This window comes from Ctenopharyngodon idella, chromosome 16 (assembly GCF_019924925.1).
Source record: "Ctenopharyngodon idella isolate HZGC_01 chromosome 16, HZGC01, whole genome shotgun sequence".
Lineage (NCBI taxonomy): Eukaryota > Metazoa > Chordata > Actinopteri > Cypriniformes > Xenocyprididae > Ctenopharyngodon > Ctenopharyngodon idella.
In genome coordinates, this window is record NC_067235.1 from 14,802,350 (window position 1) to 14,824,533 (window position 22,184).

Genomic DNA, 22,184 nt, shown 5'->3' on the forward strand with positions numbered 1-22,184 from the left:
GCTTCTGCTCAATTACACACACTCACATACACACACACATGAAAATAAATATTTCACACATACATCAAGTATGCATTTATATACACACAGAGTTACATAGTAGAATAAGCAGAATGATGGTGGTAGAAATGTTTCAGTCAGCGGTGATTGCTATTATACAGTAGTACTGCAGTGTATCTGCTGTTTGATTTGACCCAACATTAAGCAAAAAGTTACAGTCTACTCTTCAAACTGTGTTGCAGAGGGCACTTTTAGTGTAGACAACTTGATTATAATGGGCACATTTAGTTCTGACTTGTTGTGAGGCGCTGGTATTGTGATTTTTATTTTAAGAATCTTAAGAATGATTATTTGGTTTAAGGCCATCTAAAGATTTTGGCATAGAATTCTAGAATGTACTAGTTATTGGCTATAACATAAAGTTATTGATTTATCAGTATCAGCCAGAATATTAATACATCCATATTAACAATGCAGCACAGTATCAAATGCCTTATTGCAAAACAGTTACTGAATATTAAAAATAATATTTTTTTAAAAACACTTTATTAAGCTAATTCTTTAAGTGGCATTCTTCTGCTAAAAGATCTAGGGCCCTATCATACACCCGGCGCAATGCGGTGCCAGGCGTGACGCAAGTGTTTTTTGCTAGTTTCAGCCAGACGCAGTTATCATTTTTACGTCCTGCACCACGTTGTTTAAATATCAAATGCATTTGCGCCCATTTGTGCGCCCATGGGCGTGCTGGTCTGAAAACGAGGTGTGTTCAGGCGCATTGTTGGTTCGTTACTATTTTGAGGCAACTGAAATAGACTGCGCTATTGACCAACTAAAACCTGGTCTAAAGTCAATGGCGCAATATTTATTTTGTTATTTAAAGAGTGTGTTAGTAATATGCGCCTATAGGCGGGTGCACAACATGCGTACACTCTGTGTATTACACACACAGGGACGCGCAGCAGCACACAAACATGCCAAATATTAAAAATAAAAAGATTACAATGTAAAAGATTATTATTGTGTGCATAAAGATAAAAATGCCTTGGTGGAATCCAGCTTTTCCCGTAGATGGACTGCTGGCGCGCTTTAACCTTGTGCACGAGCAGATCCGTTTCCTCACTAGAGAAGCGCAACTGGCTTTTAAAGGGAATGGGAGATGAGACTCTGATTAGTTTATAGCACGTTATACCCAAAACACACCCATTACTCATTAAGAGATTAGGGATAACCTTTTAGACCATGTGCTGGGCACGCCGACCATTTTTCCCGTCCTTAAACTAGTCCAGACCTGTCCATTTTATAATGTGATATATGCATTACCATTATTAGGATATTACTCATACCATGATTTTCGAGGTACCGCATACCCCTACTTTAGACACTTACAGAATATATTGTATACTCTACATGAAAACACACACACAGAACAAGAACATAATTTCATCACCTAATCTATTTTGGGCTGGTGAGTTTAGATACAGGTTGGATTCTATATCTTTTATTCTCTCATTCTCTAGTTTTTTCCCTAGTTCTCTATTGCCCTTTTCTTCTTTTTTACAGTCTTTCTCTCTTGGGTTTTTTCTCTCTCATGTATTGTAAAGGTGAAATATTTAGCCCCTCTCTCAGTTTCTGCTCTTTTCTTCCTTTCTCTCTCTCCTTCCCAGATTGTGCTAGTTTCCTGTCTTCCCTTTTTCTTTCTCTCCTTCTCTTTCCATCCAGTATCTGTCTTTCTTCATTAAGGAATATCCCAGCACCATTACTCCAAAGCTGCTCGTCTCCTGTAAAATAATTAGACATTTTTGTCTATTATGTTTCCCTGAAATAAGTCCAAATACATTAGAGCTGCAGCAAATAACTCTTTTGATATTCAATTTAATTGACGATTAGTTCTTTGATTAATCATATCTTGACTAGTATTGTCCTTCAAACAATGTGCACATTGAAATCTATACTATATTTACTCAGTACAAAGTGTTAAAAATTTAAAGTGATTATACACAACACTTTTTACAGTTTGAAATCAGCAGAATAAATAGCATTCAGATTACAATGTTAAGTATTAAGAGGTAGAATGTGCGACTCTGCAGGAACATTCTGCCCTCTGAACATGGCACATACTGTAGTACATCAATCTACTGTAATCAGTTTATTAGTTCCTGTAATGAACCCTTTATTTTTCAGTAATCCCATTAAAGTTACTGTTCATATATCATTAATTGCAGTGCATATAGGATTTCAAGTTTCAATCCAAATTCACTGATCCAAGTGATTGCACTCTCTTTCTGTTGTGCTCCGTTTGATCTGCATGTGCTCTATGAAGTATCTGAAATGTAATGACGGCAGCGACATTTTAATCGCTCTTTTGATATTAGGAAGCTCTCATGGAAATAGAAATACTCTCATTATAAGAATTTAACAGTAAAATGTAATTAAATGTTTTTTTTTTTTTATAAGAAAGAAGTTTTTCAAGCACTGAAAGAGGCTCTTCAAGCACATCGCAAAGACGCAACATTTTCATGATCAGTTATTAATGAATTTACAAATTAGTTCCAGCACTAAAATATATAAACTTAATACCTCTCCTGTCCTCTCTTCCATTTTCTCTTCTCATTCTGCTCATGGTCTGTTCCTCCCTTTTGACCTCTGTGTTCTTGTTTGCACTCTCTTTTGTTTCCTCTCTTGCTCCTGCTCTCTGGTTTTCATCTTGGTCCCCTCTGTCCTCTTTGCCCCCACTCCTACTGTAGGTGCGGTTGTTGTACTGCTCTCAGGAGGAAGCAGAACAGGTGTTCCAGGCTGCTTGGGCAGCTGGTCAGGCCAGCGCCTCCCACATATGGTTCGCGGTGGGTCCGGCTCTGTCCGAGCTGGGCCTGACCGGACTACCCAATCGCCTTTTTGCAGTCAGACCGCAGGGCTGGAGGGACGAGCCCCGCAGACGAATCGCCCGTGGGGTGTCCATCCTTACCCACGGAGCTGTCGCGTTGCGCAAGGACTACGGAGCCACTGGAGGACCGCACTTCGTCACTAACTGCCAGACGGATGGGAACAGAACGCAGAGGATTCGCGGTAGAATGAAGTAAGAGACGGTTCTTTCCACCGATACAGGATTTGACTTGTATGTTTTGCACAGAAAGATACAACATGACTCACACCAAGCAGCACAACACCTTCTTCTCTATTATAGCGACTATTAACATGAAATTGTTTTTGCAGAACATTTAGCTAATGTGAAATGCTGTATTAAGTGAAAATGAATATTCAGTGGGACATGTAGGGCGGGATTCGATTTTATCAAATGAGATTTCATTGGGTAGTAAAAGAAGGCTGTAAAATACACTGTAAACCCTAACGGTAAAAATAATTAATTGGTTTGAGTAGGGCAAACTCAAATTAAACAAATTAGTTCATTTAAATGAACTTTTATGAGTATTTTGAACTTTCTTTTTCTTTTGAGTTCACGAAACTGACACATTTTAAGTATCTGAATTGTTTCATTGTTTTATTTTTTATGAACTTAAATTTACCTGAACTGGGCTGGGATTTCTGTTTCCCAGCGTGCTTTGCCTTGACGCTTGAATGGGGGAGTAAGTGCTAAAAGTGTTATATAATTTTTTTTTTTTTTGTGCAAGATTAATGTTAAGTGGGAAATTTAGTAGTGTTTAATGCTTTGCTATGATAATTTAGATTGATAATTTTAAGTTAAATGTATGAATTAATGTACTGAAAAATTTCAAGTTAAGAGCAATTAAAATGTATGAGTACAAAATTGAAATCTGCCAGTTCTGCTTATTTTGAATTTCTTAAATTTTTGCCAACTTATTCGAGTTTGCAGTGTAGATTTTAATTTTGTGTTTTATATATGGAGTAGCCGTAGTTATATCTGCCATATAAGTAAGGAATTTGCCCATAGGCATAAATTCACTAAACACTTAAACCATTTTTGCCCATGGTATTTCAGTGCTAAAAAAGCTGCTTTTGTGCTCGTGTGCATGACACTGCCTGTGTAATTCATTTAGTGAATCAAGTACTAAACCAGCATATGCAAATAAATGGTGCTTTCAGCGTAGTTTATGGTGTTATTATACTGTGTGATCTTGAAAATCTTTTAAAAGCCCTCTATTTATGTTCACTCTGAGAACTGTGTTTAAAGCTCATCTTGTTTGGCATTAACCTTCAACTTTGTTGCAAGCTTTGTTTTCTTTTCTCTTTTTGCTGCTTTGTTGCATTTTTAGCAAGTCAGTTTATCTGTAATGACACACTCTAATGAGAGTGAAAGTGCTGCACCTTTAGGGCATGGACGTCCTTTACTCCCCCACCGCAGGGACTGTAGGGGAGGCGTTCAACATGCCCCTGCGTTTAAGACTACTAAGTGGGTGGGAGCGGATAAACAATTGCAGCACATTTGACACTGTCTCTACCCTGAAAGCAAGCAGCACAGCAAAACTAGAATAGTCCCATTATAATCAACAAGCACATGCCAGTTTCATTTATTATAATGGGAACGTTACTCATCTATTTTTAGCGTAAGAGCGAAAGGGTCCGATTTTAACTTGAATGTGCAAGGCTTCTGGTATCAGCTGCATTCAGTTGTTTTAACGGTACAAAAACAGTCCATTATGCTGCTTGATATTGCAGACTGGTACTTATATTATTTTAACATATTATCATAATCATAAACACGTGTTATAGTGCAAAAGAATATTACCTTGTACTACACTTTGTTATTCTTGTAGTTATTTAACTATAGTAATGAATCAGAAGTCTTGCAGACTCACAGGAAATAACTTATTTCTGTGTTGAAAAATACAGTGGACAATTTTTGCATGACATTAGGCATTTTTTGTTTGTGTGTGTTTTTTTTTAACAAAATCTCCTTTTTAGTTAATATTTTGTCATTTGATATTCTTTATTTGAAGTCAAATTTGACAAAAATTGCATCTAATTTTAGTAGACGAAAAAAAGTACAAAATGTAATGAAATAATCAAACATTTTATATCCCTGAAATTATTGCCTATGGTTAGATTCATTGAAAGAATCAGTGTAATTTTTTTCTCATCTTATTTTCGTCAATAATATGTTTGAATAAAAAATGTGTAATTATCATTTTTCGCATAGTCTTCATTATCGTCTGCAAAATAAAAAAAGCTTCATTAACAAAAAACACTGGCTGCCAGTGATGAAACTAGAATTTCTGAACAATTGCCAGAATGAAAAAAAAAAGTGTTAATCACATTTTATAGCATGTTTTGCACATAGTAAGGAGAAATGACATGGACTCACTGAGCAGAAACTCTCGACGTAGCATTCAGTGTGACTCACACTCATTACACATCATAAGAAGATTGATGGGGAAAAGAGATTCACCTGTTTAGTGCTGCTGTTGTAATTATGGTTTGCTAAATAGGCTTATACATAATGGTTTTGCATGCATTTATCACAAAGATCTTTGGCGGAATTTTGTGAGGAAAATTCACAAAAGGCTTTCAAAAGGCTCATAAGAACAGAGCAGAGGAAACTTTGCTCCTTCAAACTTGTTCACCCAGTCAAATTTTTTAAGTGTGCAGTCTTCATTTTGCCAAAAGCATATTGGATTTAAGATAAAAAGATTCATTTGAAGCAGTCACAAAGAATGTCACATTTAGGCACTGTTCTGGGTATTTTACTGGTTTAGATTAAGTGCTCGAAATAGAGTGACTGCCTCCTTTGATTCCATTGCTGAAGGAAATAAAATGGTTACCTTCACCACACTCTTGCAATCTGACCTAATTAGGATGTTTGTGAAGTGCTCTGTGCCTCTTTGACGTGTCCTCTGAGTCTTTTATACTAATTCTTTCTGGATCTCAACAGACTGTTTCTGCTCTGTTCTCTTCGCTTTGCAGGTATTTCAGTAACATCACTCTCGGTGGGCGGGACTATTCGTTCAATAACGAGGGCTACCTGGCCAATCCCTTTCTGGATGTCATCTCCTACACGCCTGGGAGTGGCTGGGAAGACGTAAGAACTAATCAGAATTCTATTTCTGTTCGTTCTTGTGTAACTGTTGTTATGGATTGGTAATGTCCAGGATGAAAAGCAGCATTGCAGTAGCCATGCTGAGCACTGCAGTACCAATGTGCTGGAATGGATTTTGAAAGACCACATATCATTTGAGCTGTCTGTTTATGACATGGACTGTTTTTTCTGCACTGTTGTGATTTTTGGTACATATTGGGGTTTAAAGGTAACGACTAATAAAATGTGCGATTTACTTCATCATGACTATTGTAATGATGCACTTGCTGTCTATAAGCTGAAATCCTAATGTTGCAGATTGTAGCAGTAAGACATAGATTGAACGCAGTTTTAAAATGATATACAACTTGACACTATACTAATTTCGAAAACCATTTCCCATGACAGTCCACGGCAGAAAAAAACCATTACAATTAACTCTGAACAATGCATCACATTGTGCAGCAGAGAGAGTGTTGTGTTGTTGACGATGCACTTCTGCTGTACTGCAGAGAAACGTTAAAACCTCAATGATATAAACATATAATTAGGGTTTCAAGAGGACGTACATAATGTACAATTAGCTTATGTTTACATTTGGCCCTGTTATCTATGCATATCCGTGATACCCTCGGTATGTTATTAAGATTAGCTTTCCTACAGTATTAGCGTGCGACTTTATTATTATTATTTGAATAGCAATAAATGGAAAATAATTAATTGTGGAATGGTTTTAGAGAGTGGATTTGATTTCCTCTTTTCCCTCTTCCCCTTTCTTTGCTAGTTATGCTTATGTTAAGTATCTCTGAGTGGAAAAGGAATAAATAAATAAATGAATAAAAACTCTCTTAAATTTATTGGCTTCTTGTATATCAGCATATCGTAGGTGCCACATGGGACGTTGTGGCTCTACATTTCTCCTGCAGAACGCTGCTGTCGTGAGACAAAATAACTGATACCAAACCCAACTGAGTAAATATAGCCGGGGAGAATGTCATATACATGAAGGTGCCACTCAAACTGTGCCTTAAAACAGAATTATTAATATTTAGATGCCACAAAGACAAGCGTAGAGACTGAAAATTGTAATCCCTGGCAGCGCTTGTGTTCTCCACCTCTACAATCTGTTAACAGAGAAAATGACAGCGGATTATGTACTTGGGAGAAATTCTGATTCCTTTGGGCAAAATTCACTGACATTGAGCCAGAAGAGCAAAAAAGTTTCGATATAGAGTGGGGGTTAGTTTTTTGCTGATTCCCATAGCTTGTCAGCATCCATATTTATTTGTGTACATTATATACTGTATTCAGTAGCAGCAATGCTTTTCAGGAGTATTCTCATGCCTTGGACCACTGATTGGACTTCGGCAGCGTGTTCTGTCGTGCGACAGGTTCATGTTAACAGGCTCCAGTAGGAGAGTGAGAGGATGCACAGGGATTGTGTTGCCTAGGGCGTCTTGAAAGGTCGAGTGTTGATCATTTGTTCCGTCGATGTTCTTGTATAGTCTTTGTTTAGGTGCCAGCCAATGAGCTCCTCCTTGCTGCCTGTTCTACATTTAGTCCATTCTGAATTAGGCCAGCCTTTCAGTTCCTTAAAATCTTTTATTTCTCCTGTATGAAACAGATAGTTCAACCAAAAATAGAATTCTGTCATTTACTCTCATGTTGTTCCAAAACCAAATGATTTGCTTTCTTCTGTCAACCATAAAAGGAGATGCTAAGCAGTATGTTAATTATGTTCTTTTCTACACAATGAAAGTGAATGGTGACTACTGTCAAGCTGCAAAAATAAAAATACTGTAAAAGAGCTCCATATAATTCTTACAGCTTAAAGTCTTAAAGCTCAACCTGATCTTATTACAAAATGTAACTATTTTACATGGTGGCGATTTAATATGAATTAGTACAATTGTACGAATACGATTTTAAGAGAAAAAAAAAACCAATAGATCCACCCCAAAACATAACCGTCAGTGGGCACAAGATATGAAAAAGTACGAATGAGACTGTACAAATTCAAACGAATTAGACACCAATTCGCCTAAAAGGAAAATCGTTATGAATTGCCATCAGATTGTGTTTGATAGCTTTGTGTTAGGAACAGGCCAAAATGATTGGTTTTGAAATGACATGAGTAAATCTTGAGAGAAGTTTTATTTTTCTACTCCATTAAAACTTTTGGTCAAGTAATGGCACACTCTATAGAAAACAGTGGTATTTTGTAGTTTTTGAATCTGTGCACGGAACAACTCTTAAAAAACCCATCAAACGGTGCAACAGTCTGTTAAGGGTTGCATGGTGCTGGTTCTGGCTTTGGCATCTGCGTCTCATTTGCAGATATGTTCTGGAGAAAAGTGCTGTTAGAGACGTCTGGATGCTTTTGTACTTCAGAGTCACGGAGTCTTTGTGATTCACATAAAATATTTAATGGGGCTCCATAATGTACATTTAAAAGGCTTCCACGCTGACTATAGGAGGTTTTCAATTTCCATTTGTTTTAGGAGGGTGCTCTATTAAAATGTGATGCTCGCCGTCTTTGTCTTTGCTCCGTTTTGCCTCTGGTTGTCTTAAATGCGTTCCGTCTAACATAGAGTAGACAATGGATGTGGATGACTCAACTTTGAGAAGCCATCGTGCACAAGGCACTTCATGTGACGGCTTCCACATGCAGCATTTACAGTGCTTTAACAAACTGCTACAGCGCTTTTGATCCCATTTGTCCACGCTGTTCTCATAAATCGATACATATCAGGGGGGAGACGTTTAAGAAATGAAATGCCAGGCACATTTCTCCAAACCCTCTTTGTACCTGTCAGGATGTGTCCATGTGTGTTTATGCTGTGTAAATCTTCTAGTGGATTTGTAAGGATCGCGCTGGGGTAAAAGCGCCTCGTTTCATCCTCCTCTCACAGGGACGTTCACAGGGACGGGGGTGTCATGGCAGTGTGTTTGTGTTTCACCCTGTGAAAGTATTATCCGTTCCCAGGGGAGACGGTGTTTGATCAGGCCCCTGCTCTACCTCTGCCTGCGTGAGGCTCTGCCCCCTCAGCTTGGGCCCAGATCTCTGCTACTCCGGCTCTTTGTTATTCACTGCAGGATCTCTGGTTCTCCACACATGCTCCATGACTCCTATTTCGGTCGTTTTGTCGGCCCACATTCCGACGTCGAGAAGAGTTAAGACGTCTGGCTGCCGCTGACACGGATCGGCCCTGAGAACTCGCCTCATTTCGGAAGTGGGAGAGAGTAAGAAAGATTGAGGGGGAAAAGGAGAAAGATCAGAGAAGAGAGAGGGAGAAGAGAAACCCAACAGCACGTTCAAACACATTAAACAGTATTGTAAGGACATGACACTAAACACTGTGCATGATTAGCATTTCTATCCCTCAAGCAGCAGCAAAAAGCCACTCGGATCCCACACAGTCCTCCTACCTTGCCTGGTTGTGCTACTTTGTGACACGCCATGCATATTTTATGAAGCTGTTCAGACATCCTTAATACAAGACGGTGTCACCTGTTGAGATGTGTGGCTGATTCTCTTTCCGTGGCGGATTCCGGGCTGACGCTGTCTGTCAGATGCAGACACGAGCCAGCAAACTCAACATTCCCTTCCTGTTCTCTTCCCTCCTGTCAGTGGCGCTCAGAGAAAATAGATCTTGGGTTAACACACTGTAAAGGTGGATGTTTAAGAAGGGTGGAGAGAGAGAGAGAGAGACAGAGAGAGAAAGCAGACAAATGGACAGTCAAACTGACCCAAGCAGACAGATTGATGAACAGAGAACGAGACGGGGACCAGGTGAGCTGATGTCGCCGAATCGGCTTTTAGTAATTTCCAATGATCCGCCCTGGATGTGTTTGATTTCAGAGCCTTTGTAGTGGCACAGCCTCAGTTACGGAGCAAGTTAGAAGTGGGGTAACTAGCCCAATGAGAGCCGTGCTTGCAGGAATCTGCATGCTGACTGCTGCCATTTCCTGCTCTATTCCTTTCAATTAGTTGCCTCTGCACTGATCCTGTGCTAATATGCAAAGTCTTCTAGCTGCCAGCCTCTGGCTGATACACGTGCACATACACAGCGGATGGGAAGTATATTGATTCATTTGCCTGCCATGGAGACTTTGTAACAATTTATAAGAGCTGAACATCTTTTGCTGTATCTGAATGGCTCTCGAGGGCTGCTTTGGTGCTGATAGCTGCCAGTCTCTGCCGGTGTGTAGGGGAGACTCCTACGGCACAATGCTGCGAACAAAGTTTGAGTGTTGGGATTGGGACAAAACAGTTATACGTGAAGTGTGTGCTGCTTACAAACTGCCGAGAGGTTGTTGTGTCCTATAGGAATATTTCTGAAATGGAGCATTCTGTCATTATTTACTCACCCATGTGTCGTTCCAAAACTGTATGGTTTTTTTTTCACAAACGAATCATATTTTTTTCCATGCAGTGACAGTTCATGGATCACAGACTGTCAAGCTTTTGAAATGAAATAAAAGCGCTCTAAAAGGGTTTTTAAAGTAGACGCACATATGACCTTTTTGCAGGTTTGACATTTGGCTCAGATATTTGATGCCATGACATCATGGTGTTTGGTTATGAGACTTAAATTTCTGAAAGTAAATCATATGGATTTTGCTTTTGCGTTGCTTTTTGGCCATTTTGAAGCTTGGCAACCTGTGGTCACTATAAGCTGTTGTATGGAAAAATATCTCTGTGAAGATTCTTTAAATATTCTATTTTTTTTGTGGTTTATGGGCATAATAACAGCATACAGGAATGGAATGGGTAAGGGTGAGTAAATAATGACAGATTTTAATTGTTGGGGTGGGGGGGTGAAATATCTCTTTAAATTGAACTGATGATTTGTATCGCAGTTATTCTATTGTTGCTGTCTTCTTGTTATGAATTACTTGTGTTGTAGCATTTCTCATACATGTTTTGCTTTGGATAAAAGTCTTTCAAATTAGTTTTTCATCAACTATTTTCTGAACCGTGAAGCACTTTGAGCTGCATTTTTTTGTGTAAGAGGAATAAGAAAATGTTTATTATTATTAATAATAAGAATTAATTATTAATTATTATTGAAGGGTTAGTTCACCCAAAAAAGAAATTTCTGTCATTAATTACTCACCATCATGTCATTCCAAATCCATAAGACCTTTGTTTATCTTCAGAACAAATATTTGTAAGTATTTGTAAAATATTTTTAGTTTTTTTTATCCCCCATAGAAAGCAACGTAATTACCGTCATTCAAGGTCCAGAAAGGTATTAAAGACATTGTTAAAATAGTCAATGTGACTACAGTGGTTCAACCTTAATGTTATGAAGTGACGAGAATACTTTTTGTGTGCAAAAACAAAACAAAAATAGTGACTTATTCAACAATCTCTTCTCTTCCCTGTCAGTCTTCTACACAGTTCATGCAGTGAACGCTGTGCAGCGCTTCCGTGTTTGCGTCCGAATGCTGGCTTAGTATTGGCTGGCTCCTGGGTTAGCATCACACGCATGTGTCGTGCTGCTCACAGCCAATACTGAGCCAGCGTTTGGACGTAAACACAGAAGCGCTGCACTGCCTGTACTGCGTCAACTGCGTAGGAGACTGACAGGGAAGAGAAGAGATTGTTGAATAAAGTCGTTATTTTTGTTTTGTTTTTGCGCACAAAAAGTATTCTTGTCACTTCATAACATTAAGGTTGAACCACTGTAGTCACATCGACTGTTTTAACGATGTCTTTAGTACTTTTCTGGACCTTGGGGGATAAAAAAAAACCCCTCTTGTATTTCATCAAAAATATCTTAATTTCTGTTCCGAAGATGGTCTTACAGATTTGGAATGACATGAGGATGAGTACTTAATGACAGAAATTTCATTTTTGGGTGAACTAACCCTTTAATAATAAGTTTTTATTAATAATAGTAATAATAATAAATGATAATATATTATTATTTGATAAAATAAAAAATAATGATAATAATAAAATCTAAATAATACTCAATTGCATAAAGCATGCTTTTAATTGGTTTATTTTTCTGTCAAGCACTGCGTGCGTACAACTGTCTCTGATACAATTCTGTCTTCTGTATATGGATTATGAGCTCAGTTATACTGTCATAGCCCATCTTGACACATTTTACCCCTTCTCTGTTTTTTCTCAGGCTCGTAACCTTTTCCTCTGTGGCCCGTCACTTAGCTAAAAATCTGTCTCTTTTTTTCCCTCTGAAAAGAAAAATCCACTCATTCCCCAGTGAGTAAAAAGGGCACAGGACTGTTTTTAGAGAGCCCTCGGCTATAAGCTCACAGATGAACATAGAGGCGATAGTCTTTCATTTTTCACTATCCTTCCCCACTTTACAGGCTTAACCTGAGTAAGGGAAGCCATTCCTGCCTATAATCCAGCCTCAGTGACTTCTTTAGAATAGACCATTTTAAATAGCTGAAATCGTTGAAAAGACCTTTTGACTTTAATGTATTATTGACTTATGAATTGTATTCATAATGAGAAGTGGTCATGTTTAAACATAATTTGCCATGGTCATTATATTATTATTGGCCACAATAATTATTTTATATTATTGGCCACATTTCTGCAACTGCAAATCGCAAATGATCTCTGATCCTCGACCATGTACTGTCTGTGTGGTCTTAGGTAGGATGGTGGGAGAATGGGGTGTTACGTCTGAGATACCCTGCTTGGTCTCGCTATGGCCCCTTCCTGCAGCCGCCCGATGATGCCCAGCACCTGAGGGTTGTGACCCTGGAGGAGCGCCCCTTCGTTATCGTGGAGCTTGCAGACCCTGCCTCTGGAACCTGCATTAGGGACTCTGTGCCATGCCGACGGCCTCTCAATGCCAGGTTAGTACTCATCAGACCTACTCTTCTGCCATTTATCATGGCTTTTCTGTATAGGGAGAAAAGGAACATAGTTGTGTATTGTTCAAGTGAGTCCCAGGAAACCAATGTTAAATTAGAAAATTGTACGTTTCAGTGGACAGGGTAAGGAGTTTCTTCCCTGTACGATTCTGTGACCTTTCAGTGAGACAGGCATTCCAATGTCATTCCGATTTCTTCCTAATCTAGCTGAAAGTGATCAAATGCAGGTGTTAGTGGAAGAGTTTTAGCCATGCATCTGTTACAACCAAGTTTCTATTGGTACTGCAAAGCTATAATCTTTATATTAAAGGGTTAGTTCACCCAAAAATGAAACTTCTGTCATTAATTACTCACCTTCATGTCGTTCCAAACCTGTAAGACTTTTGTTCATCTTTGAAACACAAATTAAGATATTTTTGATGAAATCCGAGAGCTTTCTAATCCCACTTTCAAGGCCCAAAAAGATAGTAAAGACATTGTTAAAGACTGACATGGCAAAGAAGAAATTGTTGAATAAATTTTTTTTATTTTTTTATTTTTTTGTGCACAAAAAGTGTTCTTGTCGCTTCATAAAATAAAGGTTGAACCACTGTAGTCACATGGACTATTTTAATAATGTCTTTACTACCTTTCTGGGCCTTGAAAGTGGTAATTGCATTGCTGTCTATGGGGGATCATCAAGCTCTCAGATTTCATCAAAAATATCTTAATTTGTGTTATGAAGATGAACGAAGGTCTTACGGGTTTGGAACGACATGAGGGTGAGTAATTAATGACAGAATTTTCATTTTTGTGTAAACTAACCCTTTAACTCATTCATTGTTTGTATACAACAGAGTAGTTGTAATGTCTTAATTTTATGCGAAATTTCAATAATTGAGTTTTATTTTCTTGTATTTTATCAACCAGTCTTTTATCGTTGTATTTTACTGCTATTGTATCTGTATTATTTATTTATTTATTTTTGTATTACTGGCAAAATATTCATTAATTAATTAATTCATTCATTCATTTCAAATTCTTCTTCTTCAGTTTCAGATTCTTCACCAACATTTCGACTATAAACTTTTCTCAAAAAATTAAAAACTATTATCACCTGAGAAAGGCAAAACATTGGTTTAAAAATAAATATTTCTTCATAATGTGCACTTCAATATTTAGATGTGCATGTATGTATGTATGTATGTATGTGTGTGTGTGTGTGTGTGTGTGTGTGTGTGTGTAAGCATGGCATGTTTTTTTTTTTTTTAAATAAATCTTGTTCTAAAGATTTTACTTTGGAAGCTTTGGTCATCTTTCTCTAGTCATTTGTCACATTCTTTCAATTTTGTCTTTATCTCTGTGTCTCTCACTTTTTTCCCCAAGATATCACTATGAAGTTCCAGGGGCTATACTCACCTATCTTAGCCTTGCAATCGATCACACATTTCCTCTCTCTTTTTTTCTCACTCCCCCTCTCATTTTGAATTGCCTTGTGGCGATCTCTACTCATACTTAGCCATCATGTTGCTTGTCAATCTGCTTGAGCTCTTGCTGTGTATGTGTGTCTCTGCGGATGCTGTTTTACTACTCCCACACCAGTCATGTGGGCGTCCATGTTTCATCTCATTATATCATTTATAGTTATATCACAGGAAATGTACCAAGACAACTTGCTACTGAAAATCTTTCCCTTCTCATTCTTCTGTCTTTCCTTATTTCACATTCCCACTGTAACTCTCTGGTAACAGTGTTTCTTTTGTTTTCTCTCGCTGGGGGGAGGGGCAATGCTAATAATATTAATATTATTAGTTATTAATATTATAAAAAGTAAAAATAGTTTTACCTTTTATAATAAGTGTTTTCTATTTTAATATATTTTAAAATTTAATTTATTCCTGTGATGGTAAAGCTGAATTTTCAGCATCATTACTCCAGTCTTCAGTGTCACATGATCCTTCAGAAATCATTCTAATGTGCTGATTTGCTGAAGCAACATTTTTATTATTCTTATTGCGGAAAACAGTTGTGCATCTTAATATTTTTCTTTAGCTGTGATAGTTTTTTTTTTTTTTTTCCTCAGGATTCTTTGATGAAAGTAAAGCCTTTCCTGTCACTTTTGATTAAGTTAATGCATCCTTGCTGAATAAAAATATTAATTTATTTTTCTTTTCTTTCTTTTTTTTTTTTAAATCTTACTGATTATATTATATTATATTATATTATATTATATTATTACTAAAAAGGAATTATAAAACATCTGGTACCAAATGCAAACAAATGTTAACAAATTGAATCTTATTGGAAACGTGATGGATTTTCCTGACACGTGCATTAAAGCTAAGTGAGCACTTTCTCTCTGATTACAGCACACTTCAGGAAGGGGTGGCACCTATGAAACAGTGCTGCAAGGGATTCTGCATCGACATTCTTAAGCGATTGGCCAGAATTGTCGGCTTCACCTATGACCTCTACTTGGTGACCAATGGGAAACATGGGAAAAAGATTGATGGTGTTTGGAACGGGATGGTGGGAGAGGTGAGAGAGGCTTTTTGCATTTTTTCTCCTACTTTAAACTGGCCAAGACTGTTGTATTCCCATCAGCGCCTCTCCTTATTCTCCTTGTTCTGATGAGCAAGAGCCCTGGATGCACTGTCAGCGATATCTCTAAGAAGACTTCACTTGCATATGTAAATACAGGCATTAGGTGGAGAGAGGACTACAGATTAAAGGCAAGGCTGCTATTCCCTTTAGTATTAGTACTCATGATGATCAAACACTGGGATTATGGGATAGATGAGGTCATGGTGCAATGTATTTGCAGTATGAAAGCAATGTGAGCCTATGACATGTGTCAATGTTATTTGTATGAGGATGAATGTGAGGATGTAGTGAGATAGTGACAGAGTATCCAGGGTTTTCAACTCTAAGGCAGGGGTTTGCAAACCTTTTCTTGCCAAGGACATTCAAATATATCCCCTTGAGAGGAACTCACTTCCTAAAATGTATAAGAGAAATATATATTTTCATGCATAAAGATCCATTTATAGGGTCTGAGAAAAATAGCATAATAGCATGATATTATATAGACAATATGTTGTTTCCGAAGTTAAATAATTGACTTTTATATTGTCATTGCAGTAAAGTCAAATCAAATTATTAAAATGTCTGGAAAATATTTCATAAGCAATAATTATGTTTGTTTTAATTGCGTTTAAAATTAAAGTAATTAAAAATAAAAATGTGTATCTTTTTTCTACCAGTCCAATTATATTTTCAATTCCAATTCAGTAAGCATAATTATTGTTCCAGAGCAGCTTTAGAGGGCATATTGCCATAAAACCATGAGTGAGCAAGCAGTGGACAGGAAAAAAAATCCTTAGAAACTTACAACAAAGCACAACAAGAAATATTTATATATATTTGTTTTTTATTTCTAAGTACTAAAAACTATGGCTGTCAATACAATAAAATAATTGATTAATCTATTATTTGATTTATTAATCAAATAATTGAAAAAAATAAGTTGTTTGTTATTTGAATTAAGTATATTTAACCAATATCTTATGCTACCATTGTGTAATATTTTTGCTATTTAAAATAACTGTTTTCTACTGTAATATATTTGTAATAATATATTTAAATGTAATTTGTTCCTGTGATTTCAGCAAAGCTGAAATTTCATTAGCCATTTCTTCAGTCTTTAGTGTCACATGATCTTCAGAAATCATTCTAATATGCTGACTTGGGGCTCAAGAAGCATTTCTCATTATTATCAATGTTAAAAACAGTTGTGCTGCTTAATATTGTGGTGGAAACCATGATACATGTTCTTAAGGATTATTTGATAAATAGAAAATAGTTAAAAGTAATAGTTAAAACTGCAGTCTGTAAGTTTTGCCTCTTTGTCGCCATCTCTGTTTGAAACCTGCAATTGCAGTTATTTGCGGAATTATCATCTTTACATGGGTTGTGCATCGGCACAGCTCCTCAACATGGATGAATCTATGTTTTTTGTTAGTCACTGCACCGGTGTGGATACTGTACTTCGGAATCACAGATTCTACGTCTTGGAAGTATGACCAAAATAAGAATTTTCACTTGTGCTACCAATGGTGATTAAATTTAACGATCGCTTATTATTGTTATACTTTGTTCTCAAATTGTTAATGTTAACAACATCAGCATTGCGTGACGATGTGTATTTAGTGTGTATTAGCTTTACCTGAAGATTTCCATTTCTGTAGCAACTCCGCAGTCTGAAGTCTTTTGCTTTTGACTACGGGTAAATCTCCAGTTGTCACTGATGATTGTCATTTGGACCTTTCTGGATTACAATCCGCCATCAAAATGATAAGTTTAATTATTCCAGCTGCTGTGAGAAAAGGCTATAAAATGATCCACCACCTGCAGCATCCTCACATGCCATATAGCCTACTAGCTGGGACTCCTTCTTCATGTAAACAGACGTGACGTAATGACGCAAAGGCGAACGCCGGCATGCTTGAACAACCTACCAGTACCACTCTAATTAGAAAACATTATTACAAGCTAACCGTTGTGAATCAGGCTAAGGTAAGGAGATAGTTTTGAGCACTGGCTGGTTATGTACTTGCTCAATTTTTTTTTACAAAAGTTACAGTTACAAAAGAAAATGTATTTTCTTATATTTTATATTATCGTGACATTCCTTTTTTTCATGACAATCTTATATTTTCATGACATTACTATCTCTAATCTAAGTTTTAAAGGAAATCATTTTATGATGTGTTAATGTTATATTCTTAATGAAAGTTATGATAAAGGGTCACTGAAGAAATCAAGGCTATTTTTTTTTTTTTTTTTTAACCTGGGGTCCTTGAGAGTGCTGGGTCTTTAGGACTGTAGGTCTGAGTGCTGGTCTTTGTAAAGAGTTTAAACATGTAATTCCAGTACAGTGCGTGATGTAACAGACAAGTCACTTGTTGGCCTGTTTGATGACTGAATTCCCACCCGTATCTGCTGGCCTCCAGGACTGCAGAAACACTCTGAACCCTTTTAACACAGCGCCGAGGGATTTGACTAATGGGTCACACGCACATACACAGAGGTATCCAAGACAGAGGCCTGAAGCCAGCCGAAAACGACTTGCCAATGCATGTGAGTGCGAATGACAGACAGGAGGTTGTTGTTTTGAGAGCGAGACCCCGCTGTGGCGCTCACACCCTGGAGTGACGCCTGTTCGAGACAGTTGCTAGGGAATGGAAACAGCTCTTTTCTCTGTCTCATTCCTCCTTCATTTCCATCCTTCTGCTCTTAATATTTCTCACGGTATCTTATGTGTTCTCTTTTTTCTCCCCCTGCTCCTTGGTTTTCAGCATATCTCTTTTTCTGTGACCACGTCTTTTTTTTTTTCCTCAGTCTTTTCCTTTCCCCCTCTTTCTCCCTCTCTCGCTCGCTTTTGGTCTCTTCACTGCATATTTTGATGCTCAGCCAATCAGCTGTCAGCACGGCCCCTGTAGGCGCAGTGCTAAGGGTTATTTTCTCAGGCTGCAAGAGTGTGTGTGTGTGTGAGCGGCTTTGATCTTCTATCTACGACAGGTCCACATTTCCCTTGTGCGTTGTGCCGGCCTGCAGCAGGACCGGGACTGCGGCGCGCTCACGAGGAAACAACTTCATCTATGTTCTTTCCACAGTCTCTGCAGACTAACAAACGTGCAGGCTCACTTTCCGCAAGAATGCAAAAGCTCTCGCTACACAGTGGAAATTATACTACCTAAACAATCCCACACACACATTTATAGGCGCGGGTAGGTGCGCGTCTTTTCGGAATCAATGCAGCGTTCAAGCTGTCAGAGGAGATTTGGGAAAGCATGTAACCTGCATGACTTTAGGCAGTGACTCAACTCTGCACTCGTCGCCATAAATCCCATTCCTCTGCATCATGAGCTTTTCACACCATTCAGGAATATAAAACAGAATGCGAAGTGAAAAAAGAGCTGCACTGGAAAGTAAAGATGTTAATGTTGTCCCTTCTTTTTGGTATTCCCGTACATGCTTTCTCTCTGTATGGGGTATACTGTCTCGAGATGGATAACCTGCCTCCTGTAGCGTCTATGTGTGCAGGCTTCTTACTTCACTATCTGCCCGACCAATTTATGGATACTGGAATGCAGCCAGTACGTGGATTGAATATTAATTAGAGATGGAGGTTCTCTGAATTTGCAGATAGACCACCTGTTACACACCACATATGGCCCCTGTGTTCAGGCAAAATGCTGATTCCTTGCCGAGGACTCACCTCTGTTGTACATCACCAGTTTTTGATAGTTCTTTGAATGTCTAGTTTTTAGTGCACAGTGAGTGCTTTGATCAGTAAAGTGTAGAGAAATTCTGTTAAAGCCGTAGACTAGCAGTTGGTCCGTGGTGCTCATGCGGGCATCACAAGTTTGATTCATCTTCATGTCAATTCCCCAGCTCGTTCCACTCTTCTCTCCCTAACATTTTATGTCCTCTTTATACCAGGGGCATTGCTGGTGCTTCTCCCCATCGAGTAAAGAAAAGTGCACCCTTATTTTCTTGGGGGGCCCGGGGGTAAGGTTCAAAGAACCAAAGCGTTCAATTCTGGTGACTTTTGGAGCAACAGTTTTACTTGTAATACTATTGTGTGGTATTAATGTAACTATATGGGTTACAGATTATTTCAGTAGTTCAGTTTATTATTTACCTAAACATATTTTTAAAAGTTAACCTTTACCTTCTCTTTAACAAAGAAAATAGAAACTAAATGAAGTTGACGTTTAAATGTTAACAGAACAGATATATCCCTCAACATTTATTCACAGCATGTTTAGTGACCTTTGGCCTGCTAAACTTAGGGGTATAACAATTGATTGTTATAATAATTAATTCATCTGTTGATTTGTTTAGTCAGAGTAAAAAAAATCCCTATTTTAATTTAAGGTTGTAAAAAACAAAGTTAAATGGCTATATATAATGTGCTTAAAAGTTATGTTCAATAAGGCTTCTTTTATTTGATCAAAAATACAGTAAAACAGTAATATTATTAATACTATTTAAACTGTCATCCCCATTTTTTTTATGGACATGAAAATGCACTATCCAAACTTAAATGGTTGTAATTCAAGAATACTTTAGAATATAAACATAAGGCTGGTCTTGTTTTAAAGATGAAATTTGGCAGATTAGAAGTGAAATATATTATGTAAGTGAAACGTTATAACAAGTTATAGAAGTTGTTCAAAAATCTGAATCCAAATTTTAGGTTGATATCTCAAAAAATGAGCTCTCAGTAAGATTTTGTTTGGGCGCAGTACCAAACTTTTTCACTAGTTGACAACCAAGCTCCATTACTGACCATATAAGGGCGCCTCCATTTCCATATATGGTTTAAGTGATCTGAACCATATATTTCCATAATTTTTATACAATTTATGAAGTAGACATCCTATATAGGAGTAGTATGGGAAGTTTGGCAGAATTTGATATGAATTCAAAATCTGATTGAATTCAAAATCTTTGAATTCAAGATGAATTCAGATTGAATTCAAAATCTGAATCCAAATTTTAGGTTGATATCTCAAAAAATGAGCTCTCAGTAAGATTTTGTTTGGGCGCAGTACCAAACTTTTTCACTAGTTGACAACCAAGCTCCATTACTGACCATATAAGGGCGCCTCCATTTCCATATATGGTTTAAGTGATCTGAACCATATATTTCCATAATTTTTATACAATTTATGAAGTAGACATCCTATATAGGAGTAGTATGGGAAGTTTGGCAGAATTTGATATGAATTCAACCATCTAATAAACACATAAAAACAACATGTATGTGGGTTATAGCTCGCTGCCACAATCATACATTTATTTATTTTTTTCTATTAAGGACATTTTCAGACCTTTTTTTCTGAAAAAAATGAATGGGTGTTATCTTTTGAACTCTTGGCATGAAAACAAACAGGTTTCAACCAGTCTTTCATGATTTTTCATGTTCATCACTATTTCAAATGAAAGGTCTGAACATGCCTTATGAGTATGAAAATATTCTTGTTGCAAATTGATAAATTACTTCTCCTCTTCATTTTAAAATCATTAGTTCTTGTTGAAAAATCATTACTTTTCAACATGTAAATTTTTTATTAAATTTAATGAATTTTACATTAATTTATATCTAAATTCATTGTCTACCAAATAATATTTACTTACATAATTGTTTTAAAATAATATTTACTCATAAGAGCAAAGCCACTCTAGCACATTAAATGGCACAAGCACTTTGACCGCATGAAACTGTATGCTCAATCTTCTTTTAAGTGTTTAATATAAAGTGCTTCGTGCTTTGGACTACTTTGGTCATGCACTTTTAATACAGCAGCTTGCTTGGTGGCCTTTCTTGTTCCATATTGCATTTTTTTTTTTTTTTTATGTCAGAGCTGTGGCACAGAGGGTAGTTGCTCCAGACTTACAGCATGCAGTACTGCTGCGCTCGTGGGGACCTGGGTTCGAGTCCCAATCCCAGTCCTGTTCCCTCTCTATCTTCCTGTACTTTGCTGTCGCTCCTTTACTGTCCAGTTAAATATAGGATTTGCAATAGCTACTCATTCACACTTTAGTTAGAGTGGTAGCTAGCTACCTTTCAGTCTCTCATTCCTCTGCAAGTCACCGTGACCACATGACCTCTGAGCACATCTGAGGTTCCCAAGAAGATCTAAAATAAGGGAAGAGGTGCCCAGAAGAAATGTCCACTTTGACTTAGTCTCTGACATTTTGGAGATGATCAAATCCATTGAATAAGAGAGCCTGTTTCTCAGGTCAGTATGCAGTAATTTCCCTCGTGGAATAAGGATTAATCAGTAAAATTTTACTGGGCCACAGCAGCATTTTACAGGGAATCATGCTCCTGTAAAAAGAGTCCCTATAAATCCTGTAAATAAAACTTTCTTACTACAAATAAAAGTGGCAAAAGGGCAAAAATACAATCCTCTACTTCCTCCTGTCCTCTAGGTTGTGTACAAGCGGGCAGACATGGCGATCGGCTCCCTCACTATCAACGAGGAGAGGTCAGAGGTCGTGGATTTCTCCGTGCCCTTTGTGGAGACGGGAATCAGCGTCATGGTCTCTCGCAGTAACGGAACTGTCTCTCCCTCTGCTTTTCTTGGTAAGTTTGAGTCTCATATGAGCCATAATGTTTCATCATATTTGACTTTAATCAGTCTCTGCTGCATGTGATTATGATGTATGACTTTTCAGGTACTGGTGCATATCTTTTCAGAGCTCATCAATCAGACTTACAGTTCCCTTTCAAAACAAACTATTTATCACACTTCACTGAGAAACACTAAATCAACTTTTT

The 22,184-nt window shown here is 37.5% G+C and overlaps 1 protein-coding gene across 3 annotated transcripts in view; it reads left to right on the top strand.

Annotated features, from left to right (window-relative positions):
- LOC127497282 (glutamate receptor ionotropic, NMDA 2D) overlaps window positions 1–22,184 on the top strand; it is a 91,770-nt gene that overhangs the window by 35,763 nt on the left and 33,823 nt on the right. For all 3 annotated transcript variants that reach the window (XR_007925498.1, XM_051865645.1, XM_051865644.1), the window contains exons 5-9: window positions 2,745–3,073; window positions 5,878–5,992; window positions 12,627–12,832; window positions 15,199–15,367; window positions 21,836–21,989. Coding sequence is in view for 2 of the 3 variants with exons in the window: in XM_051865645.1 (XP_051721605.1) it covers window positions 2,745–3,073; window positions 5,878–5,992; window positions 12,627–12,832; window positions 15,199–15,367; window positions 21,836–21,989 (973 nt within the window). In the remaining variant the exon portion in view is untranslated. The remainder of the gene's footprint in view (window positions 1–2,744; window positions 3,074–5,877; window positions 5,993–12,626; window positions 12,833–15,198; window positions 15,368–21,835; window positions 21,990–22,184) is intronic.